The 26,487-nt window shown below is 40.4% G+C and overlaps 2 protein-coding genes and 1 long non-coding RNA gene across 3 annotated transcripts in view; all 3 read left to right on the top strand.

Annotated features, from left to right (window-relative positions):
* The first annotated feature begins 263 nt into the window (after positions 1 to 263).
* ddx54 (DEAD (Asp-Glu-Ala-Asp) box polypeptide 54) lies at positions 264 to 12,229 on the top strand. Its single transcript, XM_082541008.1, has 20 exons — positions 264 to 559; positions 1,463 to 1,589; positions 1,674 to 1,744; positions 1,833 to 2,021; positions 2,147 to 2,196; positions 2,287 to 2,328; positions 2,605 to 2,700; positions 2,792 to 2,913; positions 3,929 to 3,990; positions 4,318 to 4,449; positions 4,545 to 4,755; positions 4,856 to 4,987; positions 5,139 to 5,360; positions 5,472 to 5,545; positions 7,049 to 7,249; positions 10,637 to 10,785; positions 10,876 to 10,989; positions 11,079 to 11,189; positions 11,305 to 11,396; positions 11,560 to 12,229. Exons 1-20 carry the CDS (start codon positions 443 to 445, stop codon positions 11,799 to 11,801), a joined length of 2,556 nt encoding a protein of 851 aa, XP_082397134.1. The 5' UTR covers positions 264 to 442; the 3' UTR covers positions 11,802 to 12,229.
* A 1,654-nt stretch (positions 12,230 to 13,883) lies between these two features.
* Positions 13,884 to 26,487, top strand: part of LOC309711034 — a 288,313-nt gene continuing 275,709 nt past the window's right edge. The window contains exon 1 of the long non-coding RNA XR_014277870.1: positions 13,884 to 14,118. This is a non-coding gene — a long non-coding RNA (uncharacterized lncRNA). The remainder of the gene's footprint in view (positions 14,119 to 26,487) is intronic.
* On the top strand, positions 24,487 to 25,827 carry LOC309710857 (ATP-dependent RNA helicase DDX54-like). Its single transcript, XM_082540678.1, has 4 exons — positions 24,487 to 24,595; positions 24,685 to 24,795; positions 24,911 to 25,002; positions 25,158 to 25,827. Exons 1-4 carry the CDS (start codon positions 24,546 to 24,548, stop codon positions 25,397 to 25,399), a joined length of 495 nt encoding a protein of 164 aa, XP_082396804.1. The 5' UTR covers positions 24,487 to 24,545; the 3' UTR covers positions 25,400 to 25,827.

The raw sequence follows: 26,487 nt of genomic DNA, 5'->3' as shown, positions 1-26,487 counted from the left end.
AAGAGCTCAAAATCTGCACACCAGCATTCAGATTAATCTTTAAAAGCTTTCAGATTTTAAACTATATATCAGTGCTTTCTTTTAAAAAAATCCAATTTTACTTTTAGGGTGAGTGAACAAATTAATTCTAGAAATTTAAGAAACGTAGTCACAGACTTATTAAAAGAAACAGTCTTTAAATCCTGCATGTAAATGAAATATTGTTGTAGCTTGTAACGCGTTTCACACTCCCTGGCAGTAGGGGGCAGCGTTGAGTTTCAAGCCACGCGACTGCACTTGGAGGTAGAAGAAGAAAATGAAGCTCACACGTGTTTTCAACATGTCTGCGTGCTGTGTCTTTTGATGGGGTGTTTTGAAAACTTGATGCCATTTCGATAATTCAGAAATCTGCAGAGAAAAACAAATTTCCTGCCGCGGGCTGAAAGGACACTAAAGTGACAGGATGGCTCAGAGAAAGAAGAAGCTGACGAAGAAGAAGAGACACACAGCCAACAGAGAGCCGGAGACCGACTCTGACGGAGACTTCGAGCTGGCTGTTGAAATTAAAGACGATGATTCGGTAAGTTTTAAATGATTAAAACCTTCTTACACGTCCTCTCGAGTCTCTTAATCATCTGATCGTCGATCTGCGCGATTCATCGATGTCTAATGTCGCTGTTTTGAGCCCGCAGCTCTGTCAGCTACTCATGGTTTTGCTGAGCCAGTAGAAGGCAGAGGGGGTATAGCTCAGTGGTAGAGCATTTGACTGCAGATCAAGAGGTCTCCGGTTCAAATCCGGATGCCCCCTGAAAAAACAGTTTCTTCTCATATACTCTGAATTATTTGTTAGTACCATTGCAAAAACAGTTTGTTTCCTTCCGCTCTAGTTTTAAACTAAACTAAACCCTGAAAGTAGAATGAAAAACTAGTCTCTAGAATAAGAAAAAGGTTAAACTAATTGAAAATGTTGCCTTTAGAACTGCCCTAATTTCTCCAGATATTTTTGTCCATAATATTTGTCAGAGATGCTCTTGTGCATACATTAACTGTACCCAGTGGTTATTTAGGTACAATTTTGATGTTACCTTCAGATCCAAGTCGTCTGGCCATTCTCCTCTGGCATTAACAAGGCATTTTTACCAAGAGAACTGCCACTCACTGGATATTTCCTCGTTTTTTTGCATCATTCTCCGTAAACCCTAGAGATGGTTGTATAGTAGATCAGCAGGTTTTGAAATGGTAAAAATTTGTAAATAACAAAGTGGCATCTGTGGATATTTAGCGTTTTGCTGCACCAGAGATGTAGGTCTCCCACTCTTACATCACAGCAACAACCCTTGACCATAAGATTTTTATTAATTCATTCTCAGTATAAGGAATATTGAAATCTTTCACTGTATAACGTTTTGATCAGTTTTTTAGACGTCTTGAAGGTTTCATCTTGCTAAGAAGTAGTGCTCGTGTTTCTTTATTTGTCTCACAGCCAGGGCGGAAACTGCCGCGCTTCCCTGCAGCATCAGAGTGCTTGTCAGATGTGGAGCCAGACACCAGGGAGCTGGTCAGAGCTCAAAACAAGAAGAAAAAGAAATCTGGAGGGTTTCAGTCCATGGGTAGGTTTTCCACTATCTGCCTACTTGGATGTGTCCATTTGAGCTGAAACAAAGCTAGATGACCTGTCTGATGTCTGATTTCAGGTCTCAGTTACCCTGTTTTTAAAGGCGTCATGAAGAAGGGTTACAAAATTCCTACTCCCATCCAAAGAAAGGTTTGTTGGTGCTGCTTCGAGGTTATGTGTCATGTTACACTGTGATGTAAATATGTGACTTATTACCCTCTTCTTTTCACCACTTCAGACTGTACCTGTAATTTTGGATGGAAAAGATGTTGTAGCCATGGCTCGGACTGGCAGCGGTAAGACTGCTGCCTTCCTGATTCCCATGTTTGAGAAGCTAAAGGCCCCTCAGGCCCAAACAGGAGCCAGGGCCCTCATTCTGACCCCCACCAGAGAGTTGGCCCTACAGACCATGAAGTTCACGAAAGAGGTGAGTGGAAATTACCGTTCATGTAGGTCTTGCAGGTGAAAAGTGTGAAATAAAGCCATTAACTACATCTTTAGGTGTGTCATTAATGTACTACCTGTTTTCCTTTCTCTATCGGGGTCTCGCAGCTGGGAAAATTCACCGGTCTCAAGACTGCTTTGATCCTTGGTGGAGACAGGTGCGTGACTACTTAGCTGTCTTGTTACTTTGTTCTTCTTGTTGCTCTTTGATGTCGTCTGTTAATGTGAATGCCTCTGCTGTTTTTCAGGATGGAAGATCAGTTTGCTGCTCTCCATGAAAACCCTGACATGTGAGTGCTTTTATATATTTATTTATTTAACCTCCCACCAACCCCCAACGTGGAGACCTAAGTTAATGAATATGATAACAAAGACATGTAGAAGTTTCAAATTGATACCATAGTTGTGTCTACTGCAAATAGGTATCAAATCCCACCGATCTTGACCTTAAGGTTAGAATTCAGAGGTCAAGTTTTTTGAAAGTCACATGATAACTTAAGAAAAAGGGTACATAGGATTTTATGGATTTTTATGCTGAAATGCTAAGCTCAGTTCTCCCCCTTCAGTATCATCGGTACCCCTGGTCGTCTTATGCACGTTGTCATGGAGATGAACCTGAAGTTGCACAGTGTGGAGTATGTGGTGTTTGACGAGGCTGACAGGTGAGAAATTGCATTTTTCATGTTTTTTTTTTGTTTTTTATTTATTGCTCTAATTTTCCAAATTGAATTCTGAAATGTTTTCCTGAATCAGGTTGTTCGAAATGGGCTTTGCTGAGCAGCTTCAGGAGATCATCCGCAGACTTCCAGACACTAGACAGACTCTGCTGTTTTCTGCCACCCTGCCTAAACTGTTGGTGGAGTTTGCCAGAGCTGGTAAGATTAACCGTTTCATTTCTACTCTGTTAGGTTTAATTCAGTTGAGTCCAAGTCACAATATTGAAACTCTGTGATGTAAGTAAACAGCCTAAATTATAGATAGGGACCGAGTTGATTTGTTTCATCTGAATGTAGTTGACATCTTCTGCATATTAGAGAAAATGCATAAACTGTCTTCTAATGTTTTCCCATAGCTGCTGTTTTTAACTGTCGTCTGGCCTTTCTCACCTTCATGCCCCACTTCCCTCAGTTTTTGTTAATCATGAAAAAAAAGAAAGTTAGCATCTTTTTTTTCTTGGGAAATGAAAGTTAGCAGAATCTATTGATATACACTTGTTACCTTTTCACTACAAAAATCACATTCAAAGTCATATCCATTTGAGTCCCAGTCACACAGATCTAGAGAACAGTTGGTAAACACCTGCCAACCACTGGTTGGTAGCACAAAATGTGTATTCCCTGACCAGTTGGTGGGTGCTAGAGGTTGCTGGTGTTTGCAGGGTTAAATTGGTTACATGTAGGTTGCAAACACTTGCCAATTACTCCACAAGCAGCGGTGAAACTGTGAAATGGCAACACTAACTGTGCCTTTTTCAAATGTGTTAGCCACGTTGGTGAGGCATAACTTTAACTTTGAAGGTGAATGGTTTCCACTTCCAGTTTGTATCGTTCTTCAAGTTTTACTGCTGATCAGCTGGTAAGTTAGTGAGTGCTTGGAGACAAGTTGGCATTTTCTATACAAACCTCTACAGTTGTTACCTGGATCCTCACTGGAGAGGGACATGTGACCAGAGACCATAGAGAGTGAATGATATTCTTTGACTTCAGGGGATTATGGGAAATAACTGCTGACAACGAGAAGTGGGCGTAACCTGAACTGAAGATCAAGTTTTTCTGGCTTATTTTCTCATCATAAAGCATATTCATTCAACTTAGCTTCCATATTTTTTCGCATCTAAAGGCAAATGAACCTAATTATATTCACACCGGTGTATACAAACTTTTTTCTCAGGCCTGACAGAACCTGTACTGATTCGTTTGGATGTGGATTCCAAGCTCAGTGATCAGATCAAGGTAAAAAGGCAGAATTTGCTTTTGTTTTATTTACCTTTTGGTTAATCTGAGAAATTAGATGGAAGGTTTTACATTATTTATTACAACCTGAGTACAGGATTATTGCATCTACTCTACATGCTAACTTATGTTAAATCAGCTACTGTGTCAGTGTCTTGGTCTTTCTACTTGTTGCTCTGTCTTCAGACACTTGCTATTCAAACATTTTGTATTCTTCTCCCAGAAATGTTGAAAGATTTAAATGTAAAGCCCAAAGCAAAAGTCCTTACAGTCACCTGATGTTTCCATGGCTTTGAGCATGTTTTAATTTCTTCTAACTTTCATCAGCTGTCATTCTTCCACCTGCGTGTGGATGACAAGCCGGCTCTGCTGCTCCACCTCCTGAGGAACGTAGTGAAGCCTCAGGAACAGACAGTGGTCTTTGCTGCCACCAAACACCATGTGGAGTACCTAAAGGAGGTAAGATAACAGTGTAGCCTAAATTTGTGAGAATGTTAAATATTGTTTTAAAAACTAGAGCTTTAGTTGACTTCTTTTTTTCCCCTGATGTCCAGCTGCTGTCGTCAGAAGGTTTAGAGTGTGCCTACATCTACAGTGCCCTTGATCAGACTGCCAGGAAGATCAACATTGGGAAATTTGTGCATCGGAAAGCCATGGTGCTTCTGGTGACTGATGTTGCTGCTCGTGGTATAGACATCCCCCTGCTGGATAATGTCATCAATTACAACTTCCCCTCCAAGGCCAAACTTTTCTTGCACAGAGTTGGTGAGCAGCTGTATGCAGAAGGAACAAAGTGATTGAACCTCTTTAATTTGAAATGATTAGGCCAGCATTACGTGTATTTTCCCCTGTCTTTTCCCATCAGGGCGTGTGGGACGAGCGGGCCGAAGTGGCACAGCCTATAGTCTGATTTGTCCTGATGAAATGCCTTATGTCTACGACCTCCACCTCTTCCTAGGGCGACCAGTTCAGTTTGCTTCACCTGAACACACACAAGGTAGACTCCACTGCATGCCTGTCAGGTTTTAAAGTGATAGATGAACTGTTTAACTGATGTGCTACACATTTGAGGTTGCTAATAAACTTTATTTAGTGCTCTTTTTATCTGTCACTGTATTGAAATGTCTGCATTTCTTTTCGTACTCCAGATTCAGAAGGTGTGTTTGGTCGAGTCCCTCAAAGCATCTTGGATGATGAAAGTGCTCATCTGATCACGTCTCACGAAAACTCCCTGGACCTGCAAAATCTGCTCCGTGTCTCAGAGAACGCCTACAAGCAGTACCTCAAGTCGCGGCCAAACCCCTCGCCGGAGTCCATCAGACGGGTTAAAAACACAGATGTGTCCAGCATGGGTGTCCATCCAGTACTTGGTAAGTTCAAAGGAGGATAAAGTATAAAAAGAAGAGAGAAGTTATGAAAATAATCAAAAGGAGTAGTGAGGAACTGATGGCAGTTAAGTAAGACAGTTTGATTTGTTTCAGGGTGTGGTCTGGAAAAAATGGAACTGGAGTGCCTTCAAATAGTCGATGCCATCAAGAGCTACAAATCCAAAGCGGTGAGTTTGATGCAGACTAGAGCTGGGCGATATGAGATTTTTTCATATCACGATATGTTTTTTTCATTTCAGGCGATAACGATATCTATCACGATATAAGCCAAATAACTATATTTGTAAGATTTAAATGTGCCGTTGCTCACAAGTAAAATGTGAAATAATGAGCAGCTTGTTTTTATTTAAATATTTATTTCCCATAATAAGTTCAACAGGGTAGATGTACTTAAGGAACATGAGACTTTTTCAGATAAATAAAGGCAAATATTGCAAACTACACAAAAGGCAGCCGCTAAAGCGTTTAAGTTTCAAAATAGAACAAATGAAACAGACTAAATCGTCAATTCCACTTAGAAACAAAATATTAATTCTAAAAATAAATCTTAGTTTGTTTTACAGAAGAACAGACAAAACTGACTAACTTTTGTCAATATCAAATAAACTGAGAACTAAAAGGAAATTCTCAATCTCTCCTTGTTGTATAGCTGAGCTTTTCAAACAGTTTTAACAGTTACTTTAGTCTGACAAAAGCCAAATGACGAATTAGCGCTTCCAGTCAGAGACTGAGGCTACGTCCACACGTACACGGGTATTTTTGAAAACGGAGATTTTCCGTTTTCGTTTTAAAAAATAATCCCGTCCACACATAAAGGCAGAAATGAAGGAAAACGCTGCTATGAACATGCCAAAGCAGCAGGTGGCGCTAGATTCCTAAACGTGCAGAAATGTTGGCCAATCAGAAGTCTAGAAGCCTCGGTGGGAAAAAGTAAACAAAGCTGGGGCACAGAAGCAGAACCGAGTCGTATGTGTGGAGGGACAGTAACTGTGTGTATATGTAAGCATTTAAACACTGCAGAGAGTAGAATTAACAGTAACAGTATTGTAGAAATTCATTTCACCGAAACAATAACGTGGCGCACAGTGTGACGCATGCACCAGTTTATTGTATTTCCAGACTTGCTTTCGGCACAATTTACAGTGCACGCTACTCTGTTTTTTGTCAGACTTGAAATAGCCGAAATACCTTCACACTACGGAACTTCTCTGGCTCTTCCGTTCGACAATCTCTCCGGCGTTGGAACCATCATCTGTTTTCTCTTCGGTCACGCTCGGTTGATTTTTCTAGTCGGCACACTCATTTCCTCCATTACCCGGGCGGTACGGTGGCTGGCTGCTTCCCAAACAAATACACATGTGCGGCTTGGCACTTGTGCTGTACGTAACAAGTCACGTGACGTGACGCTGCGGCTGTGATTGGTTCGGCTCTGCGCTACTTAATTTGGATTGACTGTTCCTTTTTTTTTTTTTTTTTTTTTTTTTTTAAGAGGACAAGAGCGACGAGGTCTATCGCAATAGTTAAATTTTTCTATCGAGAAAAAGTTACATCGCGATACATATTGTTATCGTTCTATCGCCCAGCTCTAATGCAGACACATCGCAGCGCTGCATTTTCTGGTAAAAAGTGTTCTAGTAAGCAAAAAAACATATAATTGTCTCCTGAAATAGACCATCTTCGAAATCAACTCCAGTAGTAAGACACCAGCCAGTGAGGTGATGCGGGCCAAACGCTCTAAAGACACTCGGCTAGTGGACAAATTCAGCAAGCAGAGAGAAGACCGAGCTGCAGAAAGCAGGCTGCAGCAGCCAACCAACCCCACCACTACTGCTGACTGTGACATCACCGAAAAGGATGAGAGTGATTTAAAAGTAAGCATGGGTGAAGTATTGCTTCTTTCTTTCTTCCCTGGATTGCTGTAGTTGCAGGTTTACATCAGTTTCATTAAGGATTAAGCACACATTGAACTCCAGGAAATCATAAATGAAAGTGTGGATATTACCTGTCCACAGATTCATGGTGACGTAACTGCTCTTTTAACTGTTTGGTGACTTTGCTTTGTTTGGCGATTGTAGAAATGGTTTACATGAGCTTATAGCTGAGATTCAGAGGTTTCTGCAGCTCTTATATTTCTGACCTCTTGTTATAACCGATTAAATGCGATCTCCTCCCTTTTGCCCCCATTTTTGGTGGTGTGGGTGCAAATGATCAGGCATGACATTCTCAAAATAAATCAGATAAGATACTGCAAATAATTATTTCTGCATTTGTGCGATTGAAATGAATTGAAAATGTGTATGCAATGATACAGTTTTAAAGATTTGGCCTAAATAATTTTTCGAGTGAATGAGCCTAAACATGATGACCTAACCAGTGACACCGTGTCACCTGTGAGACAGACAGACACACACACACACACACACACACACACACACACACACACACACACACACACACACACACACGTATGACTTTGCCGGTCTCAGCTGAAACAATTTCAGTGTTTCAAACCATGTTCCAGGATTTTTCCTTCACCGTTTATGAGGTTTCAAGAAGAAGATAAACGACAGATATGAATGTTTGAAAAGGTTATAGATGAAAAGATTCGATGAAAAATACTCAAAGGATAAATTCAATTGTTTATTGTTTTATGAATAAGTTGAAAAAGAAAAAGTTAAACAAGTAAATAAAGAAACAAGGTAAAATGAAGTAAGAACAAAACGTTAACAAGTAAATAATGAAACAAGGTAAAATGAAGTAAGAACAAAACGTTAACAAGTAAATAATGAAACAAGGTAAAATGAAGTAAGAACAAAACGTTAACAAGTAAATAATGAAACAAGGTAAAATGAAGTAAGAACAAAACGTTAACAAGTAAATAACAAAACAAGGTAAAATGAAGTAAGCACAAAAAGTTAAGTAAATAATGAAACAAGGTAGAGGAGAGAAAACCCCAACAATCCCCTCTGAGCACGCACTAGGCGACAGTGGGGAGGAAAAACTGCCTTTAAACGGGCAGAAACCTCCGGCAGAACCAGGCTCAGGAGGGGACAGTCAACTGCCGGGACTGGTTGGGGAGGTGAACAGAGGTGGAGCAAGACGAGGCTACACCTGCTGAGGAAGCAGTAGAGTTCCTCCTCCAGGGCCAGCGGAAGCGTTTGTTCTTCTTTTTCATGCAGTTTTCTACAAGAGCTTTTTTTTCCAGGATGAGGGTTCTCAACTCATCGATGGTTTCTTTGTTTTGTTTCTCAAGCTTCTTGCACGTTTTCTCCACCTCTTCCAACGTTGCTTGTTTTTCTTCAAGCTTTTCCCTGAGCTCTTTGGATGTTTCCTCCTGCATTATCTTGTCCTTGTGCATGTCTGCGTTTCTTTGTTGTACTTCTTTGTACATGTCTTGTAGCTCCTCATTTCTTTTGTGGATATCTTGGAGCGTACGCTGCAGGTCGTCATGTATGTTGTCTTGTTCTTGCTTTTGCGCCTGCATTTCAGTGTGTTTGCGCTTCAAGTTGTTGTATTCCAACAATATCCCCTTAGTGAGCTCGGAGTTGTTTCTTGCCATTTGCTCCATCCTTTTCTGCATGTGCGAGCATTGTTTGTCCAGTTTTTCTTTTTCCCCTTCTAGTTGCTTTTTCTCTTGAAGAAGGTCTTTGTTTTGGCGCAGAGTATCATCCACCTTCTCTTTCAGCATTCTGTATTTTTCCTCCGTGACTTTGAGTTTGTGCTCCATGTCTCTTTGCTTTTTCTCCTGTTCTTCTTTCTGTTGGAGGATTTCTTTATTTTTTTTCACAGCTTCATCGAAGTTTGTTTGGAGCAGCTGATTCATTTGGTCCATATATTGGAGATCCCATTCTGTCTTCTCAACAGTAGCTTTGCTGTCTTTAAGCTGGTTGGACATCTCCTTTAGTTCCACGCTCTTTTGCTTGTTTTCCTTAATTAGGAAGACAATCTGCTCTCGGGCTTGTCCAAACTTGATTCCCCAACCCTCATTAATAATATTTATGTCGGGCTGGCGTTTTTGTCTTTCTTCCAGGTTCTTATTTTGCGCTTCCATCTGTCTACACTTCTCCTCCAGTTGAAGTTTCTCTTCTTCAATCTGTTGAATTTTATTCTGGAGATGGTAGTTTTCCTTCTTACTGTCATGTAATGCCCTTTGGACGGCTAAGAGGTCATTTGGGGAAATTGGCCGGCCACGACAGGAAGGAGAAGCGGCGTAATCTTTTTGCCTTGGTTGGTGTCTTGTTGGATACATGTTGAAGGTTGTACACGACAACAACGAAAAGGTTTCCAAAAGTTTCTGTGGTGAACGCGTGAAGGCTGCAAACACAAATGCTGCGAGGACACGAACTAAAAAACTGCTGTGTCACCCCTGTTTAAGGAAAAACTTCAAAGGATCGTGTAGTGACATCATAACTCCGTGAGCCAATGAGATTGTCATGTGACATTTTGGAATGGGGATATTTTTTTTTAAACCGTTTTCAAATTTAACTTAATATTTGACTGTTTCTTAACTGACCTGTTTAGCTGATTAAGAAATGAATTGAAACGAGCATCACTAACGTTATATAACAGACAACAGAAAAAAAACAGTTTTTTTTCTAAGTAATAGAGGTATAATACATTTTTTAAATTTTTTTTAAAATTATCCTACTTTTTATAAGAGGGAACATTATTTAAAGAATATGTATTTAATTGGAAAACTCTCTATTCGTCTAAAGGCTATAACAAGAAAGGTGAGCTTCCTGCTCAAAAATGAAATGACCAAAATAAATGGAGCATTTCTCTGCAATTACAAAGTCTGTGTAAACAATCTTGGTTTCAAAATAAGGCTAATGCTGGTGAGATGTCATCACAGGTGTAAATATTACTGCAGATGTTACTATGTCAAAGTTTCACAACTGTCTTATGTATATTTATGTAGGCAAGACCTACTTTTCACTTTTTTGCTTTGCTATATGTTCTTGAGTGTATTAGTTTGCCAGCAGCACGAACATGTACTAGTGTCAATAATAATCGTACGGTGGATTAGAAAACCTGCTCACAAGTTGAATAAACACCCAGGATTGTTGCAGAATTTTCATTCAAAACCAATATTTGAGTCAAAATGAGAAAGTTGTTTGTGCTGTCTGATGAAGAAGAAGCAAAATAAAGTGCAGTTTTGATGTAGATGATGTTGTATACAAACTAGAAGAGGAAGATAGTAGGATCTCTGTATCATGCTTTGTCACTTTGTACCATGTAATTCTTTCTATTTCCACCAGGGGGTGTTTTCAGAGGTGGTAGGTGGTAAAAGAAGAGGTCAGCAGGAAGATGGCGAAGAGCGACCAAAGACCAAGAAAAAGAGGCAGTCAGGCAAAGATGAAGAGTATTATATCCCTTACAGACCTAAAGACTTTGACTCTGAGAGAGGGTGAGGCATTAAACTGTTGCATCTGTTTCTTTAAAAAATGTGAATGGCTTTGTGTTTTATGCTGTTTTGTCCTGTGTTATGCGTCGACAGGTTGAGTCTCGGTGGAGAGGGCAGTGCTTTTGAACAGCAGGCCTCTTCAGCTGTCCTTGATCTCATGGGAGATGAAGGCGATCGCCTTAACCAGCAGAAGAAAATGATGAAATGGTACAAATTTCCCTATGTTTGACTCAGTATCCACCAAATGGTCATTTCAAACTATAATTTAAAGTCTTTTTTCCCCCTTCTTTTTTTAGGGACCGTAAGAGGAAGCGTTTTGTGAGAGAAACGGGAAAAGAAGACCAGAAGAAGAAGATCAAAACAGACAGCGGTCAGGTTATCAGTAACAAGAAGAACAGGAAGAACTTGTATCCTTCCAACAAAAAGCTTCTCTGTGTGCTGCTCTCAATGACCCTCTTCTCTACTCCTATGACAATATTAAGCTGTACTGTGAAGATGTTGTATCACTTGACAACATGTCAGTTATGAGGAGTGGAAGAAAAAATACAAGATTGATGATACAGGATCTGGATCAGATGGAGAAACAGGCGGAGGAGGCAGGAAGCCAGCAAGAGGTAGGAAGGCATCAAAATGAATAGCACAAACATGTCTGCCTGTTAAATATAGACCATCAGCCACCATGTTTTAACTCAACTCTAAAGGTAAATACTTCAAGTCCCTCTTCCAGCCTTGCGAGCTATAACCTCCAACCTCTTTGTTGTGTCATGCCTCTCCCAGGTCGTGGCCGTGGCCGACGAGGTCCAAACGTACAGAGCTCCGGTGACCACAAAGCACGCTCGGAGCTGAAAACAAAGGATCAGATCATGAAGCAGCGCAAGAAAAAGCAGAAGCACCAGTTCCTGCAGGGCGGAGGGATGAGGAAGCTCCGCTCCAAGAACAAAAAGTGGCTCGGAGAAGTTAAAAAGTCAGGTTTTGGAAGGGGTGGCCATAAGAAAGGCAAGCTGAGGAAGAAACTGTGAGGAGGACAGAGGGTTGATGGTGTGGAGGACATCACGAGGAACTGGATGATAAGCGTCAGAATCATCTGAGAACATCACCAAAGATTTTCCTGGTGCTTCGTGTGACTGTAGATTAAGGAGAAAATGATTTGTGCATCTTTACACTGCAGAAATGCACATCACTTCTTCCTTGATGGCCTGCTGAACTCTGCGTTTGCCACAGAGTGATGTTTAATTATGATCCACTAACCTGGATTTACTACTTGTAAGCATGTTGGCTGTCTAATAAAAGTGTTTTGGAGTACTGAAATATGTCTTATCAAAATGGTAAAATACAGATATTAAATATTGTGTGCTTAATTTGCAGTTAGTTTCAAAAATCGTCTCGCCCATCTTTTCTTAAAATAAGAGGTGCTCTATAAAAATGACATTAAATTCTGTAAACGTGCTCTATTTGCAATTATTTATCATTACTGTTGTCCAAGTGGTCTCATTTCAAAGTTGAAAGCGAGCATCGGAACGGGCAAGAAAGGCGACTTTTAATTGACTTTGAATGTGTTGTGGTTACTGATATCAGATGGGCTGGGTTGAGAAACTGGCTTAGAATTCCTCTTGCCTTCAGCATGGCCACGCCCCTCTGACTTCTGCAATCAACAAGGCATTTTTACCCAGGGAAATGTTTATTTCGCTTTTCAGTTTGGACTGTTCTCTGTAAATTCCTGAGAAAATTTGAGAAGATCAGGAGTGTCTGAAAAACGTAAAACAGTCCATCTGTCACCAACAGCAATGCTGCCTTCAAAGTCACTTAAATCAACTTTTTTTTTCTGGCATGTGATTGGCTGTTTAGATATTTGCATTCAGAAGCAGCTGAATAGGTTAGTGGATAGTGGGTCTGTATTGTGTTATTGTATATTGTTTTTTTCAGTTATTGCTCTGGTATAGAAGTTTTTTTTCTTTAAGTAATTTAGTAATTCTAACATCTCCGCTTATGTGAAGTGTAGACCTAATAGTAAACATCATTTACATGTCCAGTTTTCAAATATTTTTAATCTTGTCTGGTAAAGTTTTCTTTTTTTTGTAATTCACTTACATTTAGGGAAGGAAAGTTTGAAGAAAGGAAATTTGACGTGTATGTTCTAAGATAACGGTGACATTGACGACCTTTATTATAACTGTATTGGGCATGTTCACTTAACCAACAAAAATAACAAACCAACAAAATAAGAAAGAGAATTAATGTTTTATAAAAAGAAACAATGACCAAGCCATCAGTTACTTTATATGCCTACAATATCCACATCCCGTTCCCAAAAAGTCAGTGGTCTCCTGTCTGAATGACTACCGTCCTGTTGCACTGACATCCGTCATCATGAAGTGCCTGGAGCGGCTGGTCAAAGGTCACATCTGCTCCTCCCTGACACACTGGACCCTCTTCAGTTTGCCTATCGGACAAACAGAGCCACAGAGGATGCCATCGCCCTGGCAACGCACACCACCCTCACTCACCTGGAGAAAGGGAATACATATGCAAGGATGCTCTTCATCGACTACAGCTCGGCATTTAACACCATCATCCCCTCAAAACTTGCCACGGAGCTCGTCGACCTTGGGCTGGAAACACCTATCTGCAGATGGATTCTAAACTTCCTTACAAACAGGCCCCAGGTGGTGAAAGTTGGTAAGCACACCTCCTCACCACTCATCCTAAACACAGGTACGCCACAGGGTTGTGTGCTTAGCCCCCTCCTATATTCCCTGACTGTGTTGCTAAACACGAGTCCAACATCATCATCAAGTTTGCGGATGACACAACCATCATAAGCCTCATCACAGGCAATGATGAGACGGCCTATAGAGAAGAGGTGATGGCACTGTACGAGTGGTGTCTGGAAAATAACCTGACTCTCAACATCAGCAAAACTAGAGAAATGATAGTGGACTACCGGAAACGACTAGTCAGAGAACACCAGCCCAGCCACATCAACGGTGTCAAGGTCGAAAGGGTCAGCAGCTTCAAGTTCCTTGGAGTCAACATCACAGAGGACTTCTCCTCAATGGCGTGTCCAGCGGGGTGGCCTGGGGGGGCACAGGCCACCCCCCAAACCAGACTGGCCACCCCAGGTGCCACCCCAAAGGCAAAACAATAAAATTCAATCAAATATCAAATGTCCGATTATGTTTTCACGGTGACGCTCAGATATCCGAGTGTAAGTGAATGCAGCATCGCTTCTGCGCTATGCGCATCACGTTAGCAAAGGTAGGAGAGCCAAGCGCGAAAGACGGCACTGCAGGAAACAATTTTTCGGTGAAAGAAAATGAGGACAGAATAAATGTCCCGGTAAGTAATATCAAGTTTGTTGAGTTTAGTAAACTTCGGTGAAATTAGAATACCAAGGAAAAAAATAACACTTAAAGAATTATTGCAGCTGTGGAATATTTCAGACAGTATGCTACTGAGGGCAGCTAACATAAGAGTTATGCGTTATAAGATATAATCTAAGTCGTAACATTGCTGTATGGAGCTGCAGATTTGGTTGCAGGTTAACATAGCTGGACTGGCCATCGGGCATACCGGGCATATCCCCAGTGACTTATTTTTTATTTTTTTTGTAATGGCATGAACAATGAGAGGTGGTGGATTGGCCAGATGCAGGTCGATGTGTAGAAATAACTCCGTTGTTTGGTGGTGGCTATGACGGGGCTTCCACAGAGGCAACAGGTGGACGAGGGAAGGGGAGGCAGGAGGAGAGACCCGAGGCAGCCGCCAGTCCGAGTGTCAGGTGAACTGAACTTCAGGTAAGAAGTTATGACCTGCAGTCTATCTGGGTCAGATATAAACCAAGTTTAGGTGGAGTTTATTTTCATGTTGCTGACTTTTTACTGTCAGTTGCAATAACTCATACTGCGTTCTAGCCAGTTTGACGGAGTTTTTATACAGCTGGGTGGGTGCTATGATGTTACTGATAGTGAACTTTATTTTATTCATAAGGTTAGTAGAGTTGCCAACGGCTCCTTAAAAAAATGGAATGGTCCCTCATTCAGAGAAAGTATTACACGTTTCGTATTGAGCTGAGAAGAGACGCAGTTTGTCCCGGACTTTAGCTAGAATGGAAAAAAGGCACAAAGCTGGATTTATTCTGTCTTTATGCTGCACAGCTGCCTCTTCTCTCATTCTCTCCCCCTCCCTCTCCTGTTGCTACTTCAATCATGAAACTGATCAATGATCAGCTGATCGGCTTTTCTCTCTTGTTTATCGCCCACTTTGCGCCAGAAAGAGGAAACCAGCAGATGTTGCGCTAAACAACAGCAGCACGTTTAAGCTTGATCGGCTGTTGTTAGAATGTATTTAATATTAATTTCTAGTATCAGCTGATGTTTGCTGGAGCCACAGCTGTAAAGCTGCTGGTCATGATGTCTGTTTAGATATGTGGTGAGAGGGAAACATGAAGATGAAACCAGGAGATGTCCTTACTGAACCATCAGAGCTGAACAGGTGATGGAGAAACAGGTTTACCTTTTAGGTGACATGAATGAGTTGAAGGGAAGTTATGAACTGTTTCTGAGAGACAAATAACACCAGGATCCTTTTTTATGTAGCAGACAGCTGGTAACTGTGCAGGGGCGGGTCTAGCAAAGTTTTGCCAGGGGGCCAGGTAGGGCATTAACAGGGAAAGGTGGGCACAAAGAAATACTTTTCTTTCTTATTCTCATTTAAAATACCTAGTTTTTATTAAATAATTATCTAAATCTTACAACCAAAGTTTTTATCTGACGTAAAATGTATAGAAATCATACATATACCAACAAGACTGTACATCACTGTCACAACAGGGTTTGTTTTCAGTCAAAGTCTTTATGGCTTTACTACCTGGTGGGTCGGTCTGTAGTAAAAATGCCCAATTTTTTTGTCCCAGTCCAGCCCTGCAGGTTAATACTGGCAGTGTCACCATGCCAGCTGACTGTATTTTATCATCAGCCAGTGTTGTTCTTTATCAATATTACCAAAGTTTACGATAAGGCAGCATAGAAAGTATTTACTTGCTTTTAGGTTTCATTCAAATGTTAGTCTTTTCATTTGTTTCCCCACTTTTTTCCTGTTTCAAAATCAAACACCAGTTTGTGAGAAGAGTATCTTCTTTTTTTAACAGGCAGATAAAGTTTTGCATTGGCATTGGCTAATTTGTCAATTGTTTGTTACAAATGTTCGTATTTTAATTTTCAAAAATGTTTTTGCCCAAAACATATGTGCACTATATGTCAGTAAAAATACTATGCAAATATTGTTGTCCTTGACTGCTGAGTAAACACTGACAAAGCACTGATTGTATCTCTTGTACTTTATCAACGCAGTATCTAAAAACTTTGCACCGTAGTGGTTAAAATCTCATTCTAATAAGAGTTAAAAGTGCATTTGGTTATTAGGTTTATAGGATTATTGAATTATGGTTAAGGGTTGGTAGAATTTTTTTTTAAAACATTATCTGCCAATTAAATCTGCCACCCTTCTCCAAATCTGTGCCCCTACCTGGCCCCCCCAACAAAAATTTTCTAGACACGCCACTGCTTCTCCTGGACCCTTCACACAGACACTGCTATCAGGAAAGCTCGCCAGCGGCTTTATTTCCTGAGGAGGCTGAGGAAGTTTGGCATGAACGCCAACATCACCTCAAATTTTTACAGGTGTGCAATTGAGAGCTTGCTGACCAGCTGCATCACAGTTTGGTACGGAAGCTGCTCTGCCAGCAGCCGTAAATCACTACAGAGGGTGGTGAAGACAGCAGAGCACATCACTGGCACGAGGCTTCCTGCCATTCAGGACATTTATCTTCAGCGATGCCTCCGTAAAGCACACAGCATCATCAAGGACCACAGCCACCCAGCACATCAGCTGGCGTTACAGACGTTACAGGAGTCTGTCTGCTCGGACTACAAGACTACAAAACAGTTTTTACCACCAAGCCATACGACACCTCAACCACAACACTTAAACCCACACAACACAGTCCACAGGACGCACTCAGAAGCTACCCTACAGCTTCACAAGTACTCTGTTTAATCTGCACTGGTCACTCCACTTTATTGTTATTGACATTTATATTTAAAAGTGCAATACTGTGATTTTCTGCTGCTCATTCCTGTGCAATATCCCATCTGCCCTCCCGTCATATTTCTTTTCAAGATTTTCTTATTTAATCACTAGTGTACATATATTTATATTTATAGATACATATATATTTAGTCATCTTTTCTCTTTTACCATGTCTCTCTAATATTTTGCTCCTTACTATTTTTCTATTTTTTTTATTATTTTATTATATTTTCTTATACTGTACCATGCTGCTGAGTGACTGCTGCTCGTCAAACACATTTCATTGCAATGTTGACCCTGTGCTAACTTGCATATGACAAATAAAACTGAAAACTGAACTAAAACGGATTTATTTTTATTAATAAAATTGGAAATGTAAGATATTACTAGATAAATTTACAAAAGAAATTTTAACAGTGTGGATTTTAGTATCTGCTTTTTCTCTATTATTTATTGTATATATATTTTTTTACATTAAGTCAATTGATTAAAAAAAGGTTTATTTTTTCAATTTCTCTATTGTCCCACAAGGGGAAATTAGTTTAGCAGCAGGATATAAATAAACAGAACAATACTATAAAATAATAATGACAATAATAGTGATAGAAAGTCCAAGGACAGTTATTTGCCATTGAGGAGACAAGATGCAGTGGGGATAAAAGAGACCTGGAGTCTTTTAGTCTTCCTCACAGGTACGCTAAAACGGCGGCCGGAAGGCAACAACTCAAACTCACTGTGAAGTGGATGGTTCAAACAATTAATAATAGAATGAGCCTTTCTAAGCACATTTCTATTGTAAATGGCCAAAAGTCCATCTTGCCAGCGCCCTGAAATTTTGCTAACAGTTTTTACCAGAAGTCCCAACCGATTCTTATTCTTCACCGTCAGGTTACCAAACCAGGCAGCGATACAAAAAGACATCACAGATTCGATAAAACGTCTATAAAACAAAGACAACATCTCAGATGAGACATTAAAAGATCTCATTTTCCTTAAAAAGAACAGTCTTTGTTGAACTTTTTTAGTAGTGGCTTCAGCATGAGATTCAAAACACAGTTTATGGTCAAGTACCACACCTAGAAATTTATAACTCTCAACGATCCCAATATCAGCAGTTTTAATGATAGTGGGTGATGAGCTATAAAAGGACTTCCTAAAATCAGTAATCATGTCTTTAGTTTTTGACACATTAAGTGAAAGGAAGGACTCATCACACCAATTCACAAAATCATCTACAACCTGTCCATGGCCTGACTCGTCCCCCACTAGAAGACTGACGATCACTGTGTCGTCAGCAAACTTCAGGATGTGTCTGTTCGTGAAATTGCTGCGACACTCATTCGTGTACAGAATGGACAGAAGGGGAGAGAGGCAGCAACCCTGGGGTGATCCATAGAGGAGGTGAGCACATCAGAAAATACATGATTCACCCTCACGCATTGTGACCTATTAGTCAGAAAGTCTGTCACCCAGCCGACCAGACTAGTGTCAAGCTTGAAATGATTGTAAAGCCTGTCAGCAAGTAAGAAGGGTTGAATTGTATTGAATGAAAGTCAGCAAATAATAATCTTGCATGGGTGTGGGGGGCCTCAAGATGCTTATACAAGAGATGCAGGAGTGTGACAACAACGTCCTCCACACCTCTCCCTGCTCTATAGGCGAACTGCAAGGGGTCAAGATGGTGTTCAACATGCATTAAAATCTCCTTCTTAATTATCTTCTCAAATGACTTCATCACTAAAGAAGTCAGAGCCACAGGCCTATAATCATTCAGCACCTTAGGAGAACTGCCCTTAGCAACAGGAACAATGACAGCATGTTTCCAAATCTTAGGTACTGTCTGTAGCTCTAAAGAAAGTGAGAAGATATGGTGAAAAATCCCACTCAGCTGATCAGTACCTGTCCACAGATGTTGTCAGGTCCAGACTCTTGCTTTTAGTGTGTCTAAAAAGATTAGCTAGCCCCCTCTCATCAATACAAATTGATGGGGGAGTGACAGTCTTTTCCCTCAGTGTGCTGGTCTGCCTAGAACAGTCAAAGTTCTCAAAACGAAGGTAAAAACTGTTAAGGCTGTCTGCCAGATGTTTGTCAGAGGTAAACCCCTCTAAGGTAATATTACTTTTACCTTTCGTCTGTAGCCCTGCCATTGTTTTCATACCAAGCCAAGCTCTTTTGAGGTTGTTACTGCTGAGTTCTGTCTCAATCTTATTTCTATACCTCATCTTGGCAATCTTTATTGCAGCCCTCACCTCCTTCCTCAATATTCTCATAGTGGGAACGTCTCCCTCGTTAAAAGCAATTTTCCTTTTAAGAATCAGATCCTTAATATCTTTAGAGAGCCACGGTTTGTTATTAGGGAAAGTCTTAAATTCTCTGACTGGAATCACAGAGTCTTTGCTACACACCACATCAGTGAGTTCATCCAAATCAGAAGTGCTCTCTTGAAACAAGGACCAATCAGTGCAATCAAAACACCCCTGAAGGGCAACACAACTGTCTTTTGTCCAGACATTAGTCCGCTTCACACAGGCCTTCTCCCTCCTAATCACAGATCTGTAAGCAGGGAGGAGAAGAATAACATTGTGATCCGAAGAACCTAGCGCAGGTCCGGCCACAGACTTATATGCCCCCTTAATTGGTCCATAACACAAATCCAGCGTTTTGTTATGCCTTGTAGGACAAGTGACATATTGAAAGAAATTGTTCAGTAATTTCTTAAGATTACAAATGTTAAAATCACCAAGAATAAAATTAGGAGCATCCGGTGAGAGAGTCTGCAGATCGTGTACCACTTTAAAAATGGCATCGGCAGCAACTTTAACGTCAGCTTTAGGATGAATGTAAACAACAGTGACAAAAATTTGAGGGAATTCCCTCGGTAAGTAAAAAGGCGTGACAGATACTGACAGGAGCTCGATGTCAGGAAGACACAACCGCTCCCGCACAGTAAAGTTATTACACCAGCCCTGGTTGATATACAAACATACCCTTCCTCCGTGAGATTTGCATGTTACTCCACAGTTCCGATCCAATCTGACAGGGGTCCTAAAGCCGCTGATTTGCAGTGAAGTATCACTGTCCATATCGGTCAGCCACATCTCGGTAAGTGCCATCAGACAAGCCTCCCTGTATTCCCATAGATGAAGCACATTTCCTTGTAATTCATCCGTTTTGTTCCTAAGAGATTGGACATTGGCCAGAATCATAGAAGGCAGAGGAACACGATTCTTCCTCCGAAGTTTTCTTACACGCTGATGCACGCCACCTTTCTTTCCACATTTTCTCAAGCGGCGGGGCTTTCCATAATTAGTCTTTGACCGGGCAAATAAATCCTCACCAAGAATCACATCTGTCCGAGCATTAGAAGAGTCGTACATAGACAAACAGGACCACTATAATCCAAGTAGTTCCTCGCGTGTATAAGTGATTGTCAGTGAGAGTGAATGACTCCAGGTGAATATCGCCAACAACAATAAAACTAAGGTGTAGAAGTTCTCCATCACGGAAAAAAAAAAAAAAAAAAAACCTCATAAAAAGTTAAAACCACGGTTAAGAACAGAGTTAAAACAAAGTTAAAAACAAAAAGAAAAAGCCAGTAAACACCTGCTGCAGGTCGCCACAAGAGCAGCCCATCAGAGCCTCATGAGTGAAAAAAGTCTGCTACATAATAGTATGTAGTATCTGATCCAGTAATTTGGGTCAGTATCGGACTGATACCGATACGTAATATCGGATCGGTCCATCTCGGCTAGTGACACTCGGCTAGTGGACAAATTCAGCAAGCAGAGAGAAGACCGAGCTGCAGAAAGCAGGCTGCAGCAGCCAACCAACCCCACCACTACTGCTGACTGCGACATTACAGAAAAGGTTGAGAGTGATTTAAAAGTAAGCATGGGTGAAGTATTGCTTCTTTCTTTCTTCCCTGGATCTCTGTAGTTGCAGGTTTACATCAGTTTCATTAAGGATTAAGCACACATTGAACTCCAGGAAATCATAAATGAAAGTGTGGATATTACCTGTCCACAGATTCATGGTGACGTAACTGCTCTTTTAACTGTTTGGTGACTTTGCTTTGTTTGGCGATTGTAGAAATGGTTTACATGAGCTTATAGCTGAGATTCAGAGGTTTCTGCAGCTCTTATATTTCTGACCTCTTGTTATAACCGATTAAATGCGATCTCCTCCCTTTTGCCCCCATTTTTGGTGGTGTGGGTGCAAATGATCAGGCATGACATTCTCAAAATAAATCAGATAAGATACTGCAAATAATTATTTCTGGATTTGTGCGATTGAAATGAATTGAAAATGTGTATGCAATGATACAGTTTTAAAGATTTGGCCTAAATAATTTTTCGAGTGAATGAGCCTAAACATGATGACCTAACCAGTGACACCGTGTCACCTGTGAGAGACACACACACACACACACACACACACACACACACACACACACACACACACACACACACACACACACACACACACACACACACACACGTATGACTTTGCCGGTTTCAGCTGAAACAATTTCAGTGTTTCAAACCATGTTCCAGGATTTTTCCTTCACCATTTATGAGGTTTCAAGAAGAAGATAAACGACAGATATGAATGTTTGAAAAAGTTATAGATGAAAAGATTCGATGAAAAATACTCAAAGGATAAATTCAATTGTTTATTGTTTTATGAATAAGTTGAAAAAGAAAAAGTTAAACAAGTAAATAATGAAACAAGGTAAAATGAAGTAAGAACAAAACGTTAAGTAAATAATGAAACAAGGTAAAATGAAGTAAGAACAAAACGTTAAGTAAATAATGAAACAAGGTAAAATGAAGTAAGAACAAAAACTTAAGTAAATAATGAAACAAGGTAAAATGAAGTAAGAACAAAAACTTAAGTAAATAATGAAACAAGGTAAAATGAAGTAAGAACAAAACATTAAGTAAATAATGAAACAAGGTAAAATGAAGTAAGAACAAAACGTTAAGTAAATAATGAAACAAGGTAAAATGAAGTAAGCACAAAAACTTAAGTAAATAATGAAACAAGGTAGAGGAGAGAAAACCCCAACAATCCCCTCTGAGCACGCACTAGGCGACAGTGGGGAGGAAAAACTGCCTTTAAACGGGCAGAAACCTCCGGCAGAACCAGGCTCAGGAGGGGACAGTCAACTGCCGGGACTGGTTGGGGAGGTGAACAGAGGTGGAGCAAGACGAGGCTACACCTGCTGAGGAAGCAGTAGAGTTCCTCCTCCAGGGCCAGCGGAAGCGTTTGTTCTTCTTTTTCATGCAGTTTTCTACAAGAGCTTTTTTTTCCAGGATGAGGGTTCTCAACTCATCGATGGTTTCTTTGTTTTGTTTCTCAAGCTTCTTGCACGTTTTCTCCACCTCTTCCAACATTGCTTGTTTTTCTTCAAGCTTTTCCCTGAGCTCTTTGGATGTTTCCTCCTGCATTATCTTGTCCTTGTGCATGTCTGCGTTTCTTTGTTGTACTTCTTTGTACATGTCTTGTAGCTCCTCATTTCTTTTGTGGATATCTTGGAGCGTACGCTGCAGGTCGTCATGTATGTTGTCTTGTTCTTGCTTTTGCGCCTGCATTTCAGTGTGTTTGCGCTTCAAGTTGTTGTATTCCAACAATATCCCCTTAGTGAGCTCGGAGTTGTTTCTCGCCATTTGCTCCATCCTTTTCTGCATGTGCGAGCATTGTTTGTCCAGTTTTTCTTTTTCCCCTTCTAGTTGCTTTTTCTCGTGAAGAAGGTCTTTATTTTGGCGCAGAGTATCATCCACCTTCTCTTTCAGCATTCTGTATTTTTCCTCCGTGACTTTGAGTTTGTGCTCCATGTCTCTTTGCCTTTTCTCCTGTTCTTCCTTCTGTTGGAGGATTTCTTTATTTTTTTTCACAGCTTCATCGAAGTTTGTTTGGAGCAGCCGATTCATTTGGTCCATATATTGGAGATCCCATTCTGTCTTCTCAACCGTAGCTTTGCTGTCTTTAAGCTGGTTGGACATCTCCTTTAGTTCCGCGCTCTTTTGCTTGTTTTCCTTAATTAGGAAGACAATCTGCTCTCGGGCTTGTCCAAACTTGATTCCCCAACCCTCATTAATAATATTTATGTCGGGCTGGCGTTTTTGTCTTTCTTCCAGGTTCTTATTTTGCGCTTCCATCTGTCTACACTTCTCCTCCAGTTGAAGTTTCTCTTCTTCAATCTGTTGAATTTTATTCTGGAGATGGTAGTTTTCCTTCTTACTGTCATGTAATGCCCTTTGGACGGCTAAGAGGTCATTTGGGGAAATTGGCCGGCCACGACAGGAAGGAGAAGCGGCGTAATCTTTTTGCCTTGGTTGGTGTCTTGTTGGATACATGTTGAAGGTTGTACACGACAACTCTGAAACGGTTTCCAAAAGTTTCTGTGGTGAACGCGTGAAGGCTGCAAACACAAATGCTGCGAGGACACGAACTAAAAAACTGCTGTTTCTCACCCCTATTTAAGGACAAACTTCAAAGGATCGTGTAGTGACATCATAACTCCGTGAGCCAATGAGATTGTCATGTGACATTTTGGAATGGGGATATTTTTTTTTAAACCGTTTTCAAATTTAACTTAATATTTGACTGTTTCTTAACTGACCTGTTTAGCTGATTAAGAAATGAATTGAAACGAGCATCACTAACGTTATATAACAGACAACAGAAAAAAAACAGGTTTTTTTCTAAGTAATAGAGGTATAATACATTTTTTTAAAAATTTTTTAAAAAAAATTATCCTACTTTTTATAAGAGGGAACATTATTTAAAGAATATGTATTTAATTGGAAAACTCTCTATTCATCTAAAGGCTATAACAAGAAAGGTGAGCTTCCTGCTCAAAAATGAAATGACCAAAATAAATGGAGCATTTCTCTGCAATTACAAAGTCTGTGTAAACAATCTTGGTTTCAAAATAAGGCTAATGCTGGTGAGATGTCATCACAGGTGTAAATATTACTGCAGATGTTACTATGTCAAAGTTTCACAACTGTCTTGTGTTTATTTATGTATGCAAGACCTACTTTTCACTTTTTTGCTTTGCTATATGTTCTTGAGTGTATTAGTTTGCCAGCAGCACGAACATGTACTAGTGTCAATAATAATAGTACGGTGGATTAGAAAACCTGCTCACAAGTTGAATAAACACCCAGGATTGTTGCAGAATTTTCATTCAAAACCAATATTTGAGTCAAAATGAGAAAGTTGTTTGTGCTGTCTGATGAAGAAGAAGCAAAATAAAGTGCAGTTTTGATGTAGATGATGTTGTATACAAACTAGAAGAGGAAGATAGTAGGATCTCTGTATCATGCTTTGTCACTTTGTACCATGTAATTCTTTCTATTTCCACCAGGGGGTGTTTTCAGAGGTGGTAGGTGGTAAAAGAAGAGGTCAGCAGGAAGATGGCGAAGAGCGACCAAAGACCAAGAAAAAGAGGCAGTCAGGCAAAGATGAAGAGTATTATATCCCTTACAGACCTAAAGACTTTGACTGAGAGAGGGTGAGGCATTAAACTGTTGCATCTGTTTCTTTAAAAAATGTGAATGGCTTTGTGTTTTATGCTGTTTTGTCCCGTGTTATGCGTCGACAGGTTGAGTCTCGGTGGAGAGGGCAGTGCTTTTGAACAGCAGGCCTCTTCAGCTGTCCTTGATCTCATGGGAGATGAAGGCGATCGCCTTAACCAGCAGAAGAAAATGATGAAATGGTACAAATTTCCCTATGTTTGACTCAGTATCCACCAAATGGTCATTTCAAACTATAATTTAAAGTCTTTTTTCCCCCTTCTTTTTTTAGGGACCGTAAGAGGAAGCGTTTTGTGAGAGAAACGGGAAAAGAAGACCAGAAGAAGAAGATCAAAACAGACAGCGGTCAGGTTATCAGTAACAAGAAGAACAGGAAGAACTTGTATCCTTCCAACAAAAAGCTTCTCTGTGTGCTGCTCTCAATGACCCTCTTCTCTACTCCTATGACAATATTAAGTTGTACTGTGAAGATGTTGTATCACTTGACAACATGTCAGTTATGAGGAGTGGAAGAAAAAATACAAGATTGATGATACAGGATCTGGATCAGATGGAGAAACAGGCGGAGGAGGCAGGAAGCCAGCAAGAGGTAGGAAGGCATCAAAATGAATAGCACAAACATGTTAAATATAGACCATCAGCCACCATGTTTTAACTCAACTCTAAAGGTAAATACTTCAAGTCCCTCTTCCAGCCTTGCGAGCTATAACCTCCAACCTCTTTGTTGTGTCGTGCCTCTCCCAGGTCGTGGCCGTGGCCGACGAGGTCCAAACGTACAGAGCTCCGGTGACCACAAAGCACGCTCGGAGCTGAAAACAAAGGATCAGATCATGAAGCAGCGCAAGAAAAAGCAGAAGCACCAGTTCCTGCAGGGCGGGGGGATGAGGAAGCTCCGCTCCAAGAACAAAAAGTGGCTCGGAGAAGTTAAAAAGTCAGGTTTTGGAAGGGGTGGCCATAAGAAAGGCAAGCTGAGGAAGAAACTGTGAGGAGGACAGAGGGTTGATGGTGTGGAGGACATCACGAGGAACTGGGTGATAAGCGTCAGAATCATCTGAGATCATCACCAAAGATTTTCCTGGCGCTTTGTGTGACTGTAGATTAAGGAGAAAATCATTTGTGAATCTTTACACTGCAGAAATGCACGTCACTTCTTCCTTGATGGCCTGCTGAACTCTGCGTTTGCCACAGAGTGATGTTTAATTATGATCCACTAACCTGGATTTACTACTTGTAAGCATGTTGGCTGTCTAATAAAAATGTTTTGGAGTACTGAAATATGTCTTATCAAAATGGTAAAATACAGATATTAAATATTGTGTGCTTAATTTGCAGTTAGTTTCAAAAATCGTCTCGCCCATCTTTTCTTAAAATAAGAGGTGCTCTATAAAAATGACATTAAATTCTGTAAACGTGCTCTATTTGCAATTATTTATCATTACTGTTGTCCAAGTGGTCTCATTTCAAAGTTGAAAGCGAGCATCGGAACGGGCAAGAAAGGCGACTTTTAATTGACTTTGAATGTGTTGTGGTTACTGATATCAGATGGGCTGGGTTGAGAAACTGGCTTAGAATTCCTCTTGCCTTCAGCATGGCCACGCCCCTCTGACTTCTGCAATCAACAAGGCATTTTTACCCAGGGAAATGTTTATTTCGCTTTTCAGTTTGGACTGTTCTCTGTAAATTCCTGAGAAAATTTGAGAAGATCAGGAGTGTCTGAAAAACGTAAAACAGTCCATCTGTCACCAACAGCAATGCTGCCTTCAAAGTCACTTAAATCACCTTTTTTTTTTTGGCATGTGATTTGCTGATTAGATATTTGCATTCACAAGCAGCTGAATAGGTTAGTGGATAGTGGGTCTGTATTGTGTTATTGTATATTGTTTTTTTCAGTTATTGCTCTGGTATAGAAGTTTTTTTTTTTCTTTAAGTAATTTAGTAATTCTAACATCTCCGCTTATGTGAAGTGTAGACCTAATAGTAAACATCATTTACATGTCCAGTTTTCAAATATTTTTAATCTTGTCTGGTAAAGTTTTCTTTTTTTTGTAATTCACTTACATTTAGGGAAGGAAAG

Source organism: Aulonocara stuartgranti, assembly GCF_965226115.1.
Source record: "Aulonocara stuartgranti genome assembly, chromosome: 7".
In the NCBI taxonomy this organism is placed as follows: Eukaryota; Metazoa; Chordata; class Actinopteri; order Cichliformes; family Cichlidae; genus Aulonocara; species Aulonocara stuartgranti.
The sequence above is the reverse complement of the archived record's forward strand: the minus strand, read 5'-3'. Positions and strand labels throughout refer to the sequence as shown.